At 42.4% G+C, this 10,223-nt stretch overlaps 1 protein-coding gene across 1 annotated transcript; it reads left to right on the top strand.

The window, feature by feature from the left end:
* The first annotated feature begins 3,551 nt into the window (after positions 1-3,551).
* Positions 3,552-8,908, top strand: f9b (coagulation factor IXb). Its single transcript, XM_071906199.2, has 8 exons — positions 3,552-3,683; positions 4,200-4,369; positions 4,614-4,638; positions 4,745-4,858; positions 5,512-5,643; positions 6,122-6,579; positions 7,603-7,747; positions 8,340-8,908. The coding sequence occupies exons 1-8, from the start codon at positions 3,596-3,598 to the stop codon at positions 8,906-8,908; spliced, it is 1,701 nt and encodes a 566-aa protein (XP_071762300.2). The 5' UTR covers positions 3,552-3,595.
* The last annotated feature ends 1,315 nt before the right edge of the window (positions 8,909-10,223 follow it).

Genomic DNA, 10,223 nt, shown 5'->3' with positions numbered 1-10,223 from the left:
CATTACAACAGACCTATTTTGTGCAAACATTTTATAATCTTAGGCTGGGTTGGAACTTTTAAAAGGTGAAGTGATTTTTAAATCACCCTAAGATTACATTAATATATTGTACCATTGTTATATTACAAGTGGCAATACTGTTAAGTGCAAGCTCAGGATGAACAGTTATGAAACAGAAAGACTTTGGGTGCGCTGATGTTCAGTAAGGCTAATTAAAATGCCTGTTCACACAGAGATACAGCCATGAGTCACTGCAGTGTAGAAACAGGCCTCAGTTTACTTTCTACAGCTGAACAATCAATGTTGAATTTGTGTATATAAGTCTTGCTCTGTCCTTTTGCACTGTACGAGAGTTCCTGTTCTCGTTCTGTGTAAACTCAGTATGTCACCAAGACCAATACCTGTACATGTATTGTATTTTGCAATTAAAGTGATTCTGATTCTGATGTGATGAACAGAGAGTTTTTTTATGCATAGAAGTAAAACTGCAGACAGGATTTATTTATGGGGTTCTATGACATTTCTTCAGAGATTATCCAAATGTTTGGTAAACCCAGCAAAAAAAAAAAAAAACAGCAAAAAATGTTAAAATGGACCTGGTTTGGGTCACTTTACTTTTAATTCAATCAATTCAGGAAGTGCATTTCTTCCAAAATCCCCAAAGTGAAACACCCTATTTTCTTAAAAAAAAAAAGAAACAAGGAAAATATATAGTATCTTTTCTTGAATGAAACAATTGAGAATTAATTGCTTTATCATTAATCAGTGAAAGGTAAAATAAGTTTTCCTTCACATGTTGAATATCATTGAATTGAAAGAGAAGTGACTCCTAACCCTGTCATGTTCTGTACATTCAGGCTGTTTACAAACGTGGATCTATGATTTCAGATCAGAGAGGCATATGGTAAGATAAGTTTGTCTAACTCTTGTATAACAGGTCTGTGACGTCAGCTCTTACTGGGCTTTTTGACTCCAGCTACTAACTGAGCCAACAGACCAAAGCACAGCTGGCCCTCTGCCAGAGCGTTCCCTGGGGGATTACTGTTCTGGGACCAGCTGCTCTATTAGAACAAAAAGTGCCACATATGACTGCTCCTGTTCCCATGAGCAAAACCCACTTTGATAAAAATGCTCTCGGAAAAGTAGAATTCATGCAAACAGACAGGGCCCTCGATTGCGTTTTACTTTGTTGTTGTTTACGTCGCTGTGTATTAGAATAGAAGGCTATGCATAAAATCGAAAATGAATGTACACAATTTTAAATGTGGTCAGTATGTTTTTTTTCATTCAGTTTTATTTGTTAAATAGCATTTTTTCAAATACTACTTCACCCAGCATTAGTGAACCTGGAGCTAATGCAGAAAATCAGTTTCAGGAGTATAACCCACATTTCATTCTGTGACTTCGTCAGCCAGGATCATGCTGCTGTACTGTAAGCTGGTCTCAGGTCAGCTGTCCACCACCTGGGGCTGCTGAGCAGAAATGGTGGGGACAATGACCTCACATGAGTCACACACCGGGGGCAAAACAGCTGTATTTTTTTTCCTAGAAGAGTGGACAGCCCACTTCCCCGATTTCTTCTTTATTTAAACAACAGGAATGTTGAGCGGCTGGGAGGAGGGGAGACACAGGAGAGCAGGTGTTGATAGGACTTGATCCCAGGCCAGCGGCTGGTCCTCATGACTCATCCCACAGTGGAATACGCACCTAGACTTTCAAGACAAATTGTAAGCAAATGATAGTTGCAAATAAATAGTGATACACAGCAGTGTGCACAATAATGAAACAAAGGAAACCCAGTTGCAACTAGTATAAATAATAGAGGGATCAGAGAAGATGTTTGGTTATTTTGCACTGTAGCAGGTAATGACATCAAACCAGGTGGCTGCCACTTATAAGCACAGTGTGCGCTGTCACTGCACATTTGACATACTCCCATATAGTCCAATGGCTTCAAATCACTAATCCCTAAGCTATGGCAAAGTCATTAAATCTAATATAATTTCTCACAAAACCTTCCAAACCTGCTAACTAACTTTCTGGGGGCTGATAAGATATTATTATTTGGTCAGTGTGACACCTAACTATCTTCACAGGCAGACGCAGAGGAAACATTGGTCCTGAATACATCCTGATGAGAATTTTTTTAAGGTATGGCTTTAATAGATGTTTGCTTGCATTATAAACTCTTGTCAATTAAGCTAAGCTATGGTGAGTGCCACACCGCGCCATAACCACACGACGTCCATGATACAATTCATCTGGTTACTTGCGGGGTTTAGGCAGCTAGCTCACTAGCTATGCAGCAGGTCTTTTTTCATGCATGTTGGCATTACAAATTCATCAGTTCTCATTTTACAGTCTGCTGACAGCAGAAACAAATCAAATACATAAATGCCGACGTCAATGGCTTCTTCTCCACTGCAGCTACTCACACAGAGCTACCGTTCACAGCAGTAAAAGATTTGGTCCCAGGACACTAACAAGCCGGGAGTGATTTAATCATAAAAATTACTAAAGGAGGCGGTGAACATGTTAATTGTTATATTCCCTCCCGCTTTTGTCAAAAATCTGTATTTATCAAGGGGGAGGCATTTAATAACTTGCACTAAAAAAGGGGATGCAGTTCTTCATCCCCACTCCATCACTCTGCCAATAAGTCACAACAAGGCTGCTGCTGCCGAGGAGCGTCTGGCTCAGGGCCAGCTGGTCTGCCTGTCAGTCATGGTGATTTGTCCACAGCCACACCCTCACAGTATAATGAAATACCTTTCAATACTCAAGATTGGGCATAAGTCTTGCAACATAAACAGAGAAGCTTTACAGTGAGCTTTATAGTTTCCATCTGTCTGTTTATCCACCTGGCTGTCTGCCGATCTGTATATCCATCCTTTTCCTCATCAATTACCCGCTAGGATGGTGATATATGTAAGATTCTGGGGTTGTTACACTCTGTCTGTGTGTGTGTGTGTGTGTGCGTGTGCATGTGTGTGTGTGTGTGTGTGTGTGTGTGTGTGTGTGTGTGTGTTAACTCCACTGGACACCGTCACGTACATCACGCAGCAAAAGCTGCTTATCAGAAAAGACTCATCATGATTAACTACATGATTAACAACTGGTATTATCGACAAACACACACACACACACTTGCACGCACGCACACCCACACATGTCCGCGACTGTCCCTGTTTCTCGTCAGCAGTCAATATTTGTTGTTGCTCAATTTTGATCTGACATGGACCCAGACAGAAGGGATAAAAAAGTCTGTTTTTGTCTTCCTCGTTCCCGAACTTCCTCGCTTTATACCTCTCTCTGTCTCTTACAGTATATACACACACTCAGTCTCTCTCACACTTTTTTGCCTATGCTTTTCCCTCTCTTGTTCTGTTTCTCTCTCATCTGACACATACACACACACACACACACACATACACAAGCACGCAAACACACACATGCACAGCGGCCTCCCAGGTGAGTAAACAGTGTGTTGCTGTACTTTGGAGCGGTGGATCAGTCTTTCCAGTGGATGAGTTCAGGCTTCGGCTTCGATTCTACAGTCTAAAGTTGAAAAAGCACACTGATCGACAATATCAAGATGGCCAGGGTTTGTTTACTGGCCTTTGCCGCTGGCGTGCTGCTGGAGATGTACGGGCTGGAGGCTGCAGGCACTGAGGAAAACACAGGTAAGAGCTCAAGGAACATGTATATGGATTGAAGGGGTTGGAGGGAGCAAAAGCCTGGAGGGGGGGAGGGGGGTATAGGAAGAGCCTGGTGGTCAGGCAATCGACTCGGACTGTTTTTAAAGCACCCAATCTTTAGGCCCAAGTCTAAACAAAAGGGTAGTCCCATTGCCACAAGGCAGAAAGTGGGTTTGGAGAGGTTTTTCCTCTCAAAATCATTGAGAGAGCGCTTGGCACTAGTAATGATAAACTGTGATGTTTTACTGAGTTTTACATGCATGTATGTGACGTATGTATTTCGATCCTATAAAAGGGTTGTTTTGGAGTGAAATGTTGATCAAAAATTAGACTAAATTACATTTATGTTTTGAGTAATAATAGGTTAGGAAAGTGGCAAAAGGATTGTTTTCCAATCTTATGCCCAAAACTGACAATGGCCTGAAAAGAATGACAGAGAATAAGATCAGAGCAGAGCTAGAGAGTCTAAATTAAACCCTTTGTCTTCTATTCTCTCTTCAGGTTCTGTGTTTGTGTCTCAGCAGTCAGCGGCCACAGTGCTGCGCCGCCAGCGCAGGTACAACACCCCTTTTGAGGAGGTTCTCCATAAAGACAACCTGGAGAGGGAGTGTATGGAGGAGGTCTGCAACATGGAGGAGGCCAGGGAGGTGTTTGAGAATGACGAAAAGACTGTACGTTGCACACACACGCACACACACACACACACACACATACACTCAGACACACACACTCAGACGAACACATAATGTAACACACACTCAAGCGCAGGTGTTTAAGAACCGAAGAAGGCAGTTGGTTGCACACACATTCGGGTGGACACACACACACACACACACATACATGCACACACACATCTAAAACAATCCATTCTACTGCTACTCTGGTTTGTCACTGACCTGTCTGTTTCTCTCTCAGATGGAATTCTGGGCTACATACACTGGTAAGCAGCGCAACCGAATGACAAGTTGCTGAATTTGAAGCATACTGTTCACCTCTAAACCTGTGTTTGTGTGTGTGTGTGTGTGTGTGTGTGTGTGTGTGTGTAGACGATAACCAGTGTAAATCGAGCCCCTGTCAGAATGGAGGTGCGTGTGAACATGAAAACGGTGCGTACGTTTGCTGGTGCAAACCAAACTTCAGCGGCAAGAACTGTGAGATAGGTGAGTGGAACAGACTGGATTTGAATCCTGGGGCCAGATTCACAAACGTGCTCTTCAGAAAGAGTTTATAGCCTCATCTCTTACGAACCTCTTTTGTTTTCTTATAGGAACTTACTTCTGGCCTATCTAGCAACCACAATGAAAACAAGATAAAAAACAAACATAAAACATAAAAGAGACAAAAATGTATTTTCAACAATTTAAATAAGCATGTTTGATGCCATTAATGCAGACGTTGGTTGATACATTAATGTTTGGCTTGAAAGTTTAAAACTACCAATACAACAGAGCTTTAATGGTATTACCGGCATCAGCTAATGCAAGCCACTAATAACCAAGCTAGCTAAGCTTAACAATGAAATGTTTAGAAAACCTTCCACAATTTTAGACAAGTAGGTGTTTCAAAGTATTGAATCCAAGTGAAAATACTTAGAAAATACGTAAGAACAATTTTGATGAATATTGACTTTTCTTAACATTTTTTAGGTTTAGTTATGCAAAAAAAAGCACTTATGATTTTTTAGATAAGATAGATAGATAGATAGATAGATAACTAATTGATAGATAGATAGATAATTGATTGATAGATAGATAGATAGATAGATAGATAGATAGATAGATAGATTCACCTCTGCTTTCTTGCCCGTCTCTAGAGGTCACCAAGCAGTGTTCAGTGAACAACGGAGGGTGTTCCCACTTCTGTGTGATGCAGTCGCGCCGCGCTGTGTGCCAGTGTGCATTTGGTTACAAACTGGGTCCAGACAGGAAGAGCTGTGTCTCCACAGGTAAAATAAGATGAAAACTGCATAATAAAAAAAACACATACAGCGTTCAGGGAGGCGGTTCAGGTGTTTTTTTGTTGTTGTTTTTATTTCAGAAGTTGTAGGCTATTCATTTTTGTTGGGGAAGTACTGTTTTTCATCTTTTTTCTGTTTTGTTTTTTTTGTTTGTGTGCAGTTTACTGACATCATATTACATGATTTCTGGGTATTGAAGTCTGCAAAATTCAAACAATTACCTCTGGCCACCAATGTGCAAAATTGCCTAGCGCAGCTTTTATAAGAACAGAGCCTATACAGTAAACCTTTAAGACCACAGCCGAAAAAACAACATGGCAAAATAAAACATAATGTAACATGTAAACATAAGCCACAGCTGTGGAAAAAACAGTGTTTGATATTTGATGATGGGTTTCACTGCCCTTTTAACATCCAAGACAAAACTCGAGTATCCCTCCTTCTTTTGCCCTCATTACCCCCTCAGAGCAATTCGCCTGCGGTCATGTGAGTAAGTCCACCAGCTTCAACACCAGGTCCCTCATAACAGCAGAGTCATCCAGCAGGACACACGCCTCCAAAATGAACAACAACTCCAGCGACACCCTGGAGGACGATTACTACGACTTCAACATAACGCAGCTATTTGAAGACTACGACGTCCCTAGGAATGATTCTGATCGGCCGAACTCCTCTGCGGCCTCGGCGGTAGAGCCAGATCAGGTGAACTCTGCTGTGAGCTCCACACTGAGCCCGACTGAGGCTGTCACGAGCAGCGGTGGGCTGAGCGGCACCACTGAAGCGCCCCCGAGTGACACCGCAGACAAAAAGCAGCTGCCTTTCTGGGCTTTCTTCCCCACCGTGCCGACCATCACGGAAGAGATCAACGGGGACCAGAGGATTGTGGGAGGGAATGAGGCCATTCCTGGAGAGATACCCTGGCAGGTAGGGAGGGGTGCAGGGAGGAGAGATGGGGAATGGGGGAAATAGAGCGGAGGCCAGAGAGAGTGGGAGGAGACTGGATGATATGTTGAGAGATGGGATGGGATGGGGTCGGGTCTGTGAGATAATTTGATGCTATTATTGATCGCGGAAGGGAAATTCCCTTTATTTTCCCTCCTCCAGGTAAGTGGAGCTGTTTCTTGCTCAAGGACACTTAAGCGCTGCAGATGCTAGCCAACACAGGAACCTCCACTGTCAGAAATAAGGGTCCAGTGCAAGTCTATTCATCACAAATGGACCCTCAAAGGTGCACTAGTCGTCATTAAGGTACTTGTTTTGCGAAAAGGGCCATATCCGTACCTTTTCGAGGGGTACATTTTTGTACCAAAGCATCAAAGTATGTTTTTGTCACTCAAGGTACATAATTGTTCCTTTAGAGGTACAAGTGACAAGGGTACAAATATGGACCCATGCCTACGGGTACAATATTCGTACCCTAATAGGGTATGAATCCCAGTATTTGTACCCTTTTAGGTTCATTCTTGTGCCTTGTTTTCTGAGAGCGTAGGTCCTCTGGTAGAAGGAAGGTCTCTCTAACATTTAAACCACTAGGCCAGGAAATATAGCCTGGTGGGTAGTGAGGGAAGACAGCAAGAAGAGGACGAAGGGAATAGAGACAGAATAGGGAACGAAGTAGATGTAGCAGAGAATTGGTAGGGGAGGACGAAGGAAAGAGGAAAGGGAGGAGGCATAGCAAGAGGCAGAGAGGTCACAACAGAAGCGAATATGGAGGAGATGGAGGGATAGACTGGAGTGGTGAAGAGAAAGAGAATGGAGAGAAGAAGAGGTGAGAACAGAGGAACATCCAGAAGTTCAGAGGGGAAAGGTAGACAGTATGCACAGGAAAAGAGAAGCAAAGGCGTAAGCTGTGTTGCTATTCTTCCATTCCCTCCTTATTTGAGTGTGTGTGTGTGTGTGTGTGTGTGTGTGTGTGTGTGTGTGTGTGTGTGTGTGTGTGTGTTGCAGGTGACCCTGATGCGTCCTGATCAGACAGAGCATGGAGCCTCCAGTTTCTGTGGAGGCTCTCTGCTCAGTGAAGTGTGGGTCATCACTGCCGCCCATTGTCTGATCGAGGCGACAACTGCTGCAGCAAACTTCTTCGTCAGAGTAGGTAAGAAAAAAATCCTTACCTGAAGATTCTCCTTTTGTATCTCTAAAATACAGACAATCCAGTCTTCAAAAGCGTTAACTAATTTGTTTAGTTATGCGCTTTCAATCAATAGAGTTGGTGTCAGTTTTTCTTAAAAGGTAGATACTGTATGTCATTTTGAAATACACCTCTTCAGACACACGCTAACACATACACACAGAAGGGTTTCACAATTCGTACCATTGGTGAATACCATCTGCAAATTTTAACAAACCTTCCACAAGTTGAAGAATAAAATAAACACAATGAGAAGGTTCTGTGGGTTGTAGATGGTGGCAAGGTTTCCAAAAAAGTATCTAGGGCTGTTTTAACTTTGTCTGGCTGCCATTGCTTACACCCAAACAAAAGCTTTGCCAAAAATTGTGAGACAATAATTTTTAATCTTTCCAGCTCTATGGATCGTAAAATTGTACCTTTTTGGGTGTGTTCTTTTCTAGTTTATTTAGCTTACTTTCAGTATAAGCCAGTAAACAAAGACTGCTTCAGAAACCTGGCCCATTGCATAGAAAATTATATTGTGAGGTTATTCTCTCTATGCAATCCCTCCATCTAGGTGAACATGACTTTGACCGGACGGAGGGCACAGAGCAAGACCACTTTGTGATAGAACAGTTCATCCACCCCTACTACGACGACCGAAAGTCCAAATACAACCACGACATCGCCCTGCTGAAGCTCAGCAGTCCTGTGCAACTGTCCGACCAGCGCCGTCCCATCTGCCTGGGCCCCAAGGACTTCACTGAGAACCTGCTGAGGGAGTCCAGAAACTCCCTGGTGAGCGGCTGGGGAACTCTCAACTTTCAGGGCCGGGAGGCCAGAAAGCTGCAGAAGCTGGAGGTCCCCTACGTTGACCGGACCGTGTGTAAAGGCAGCAGCCGGGACCACATCACGCGCTTCATGTTCTGCGCGGGCTACCATAGCGAGCGGAAAGATGCGTGCCAGGGGGACAGCGGAGGGCCCCACGCCACCAATTACCAAGGCACCTGGTTCCTGACAGGCATCGTCAGCTGGGGGGAGATGTGTGCTTTGGAGGGAAAGTATGGCGTGTACACCCGAATCTCACGCTACTACTCGTGGATCAGTCAGACCACAGGGATTCGAATTAGCAACTCAACAAACTGACAACACAAGGCATGTAAAGCTATAACACAGCTATCATACACACAAAGCCAGAGCCTTATCTAAAATATGCTTACACAACAAGGCCATGAAACCAGCAGTTCATCTATATAATTTCAAGAAACTAGGCATTTGTCTATACAAGTTCAGCTACTGGGGAAGTAGAACTTATTTTGTTTTTCAGCTATCATTTCTAGTGTTTTTCTTACCAAATCAAGTCGTGTTTATTCTGTCCAATAAAATGGAACTAAAACATCTGGGTATGTGCATTTATGCGTTTCATTCCTATGGTAACTCAATGCGTGACCTTGCAGCTCTTCATCCAATGTGATGTATTTTGGATTCAATTGGTATGCAAGTAGAATCATTTAATTTTAACGCAATCTTTAATAACTTATTTTTGGCCATCTGAAACAGTATGTGTGTACTTTCCATTTCTGTTAACTTTATGAAGCTCTGACACTAAACCTAGACCTTAAAACCTCTAGGAAAGAAGTCACTCCAGTCAAGTTGAATCAAATCAAATACTCTTGTGCTTATATTTGGGAAAATAATCATATACAGTATGCATTATAATACATTTAAACTATCACAATAATTCCAAACATCCATAAAAGTGCAGAATGAGCAAAAGCAGCAAACACCAGTTTCGGGTCTCTTGGAAAAGACAGATCTTAAAGACACCAGTCTGGTTGAACAAAGGTAAAGTAAAAAACAACTCCCAATGTTACAGCATAGCCAGTGTTGGGTGGATTACTCCACAAATGTAACCAGGGCTGGTTATTCATGAACTGAACATGAAAGAGCAATGAGTTACTGAATATTTTTTAGACGGTCACACTTTATTTGGACGGTCCAATCCTGATACTCAAATGACAATAATGTGTCACTAAAAAGTCTACTGAGTTTCAGGTGATACAATAGTGTGAAAATGAGTCAATAGATATTCAATATCTGGGTTAGGGTTAACCTTAGGGTTGTGTTTACAAATGGAGTTAGGGTTACATAGGCAAACAGACAAGTGACACTTTGTTGAATATCTGCTTTTTGTCATCTGATAGATGAATATCAACATTTGACTATCCAAATAAGTGTTACCTTTTAGAGCACTATCAGTTGACCTAAGTTGTGTTTTTACATCTAAATGATCAGTGTTTACAAATTACATACTCATGGTTAACTGTAGGTAACTACCAGAAATGCCACACAACTTGTCAGTAATGTGGCTTTAGTAATTATGTTAATTACGTCAGAGAGAAACCCACAGCATAGATAAAGCGGCAGTGTTCTCATAACCACTTTCTACACTTAGTTCAAA

The sequence above is a fragment of the Centroberyx gerrardi genome, chromosome 11 (assembly GCF_048128805.1).
Source record: "Centroberyx gerrardi isolate f3 chromosome 11, fCenGer3.hap1.cur.20231027, whole genome shotgun sequence".
NCBI classification, from domain to species: Eukaryota; Metazoa; Chordata; class Actinopteri; order Beryciformes; family Berycidae; genus Centroberyx; species Centroberyx gerrardi.
This window is presented reverse-complemented; position numbering and strand designations above follow the sequence as displayed.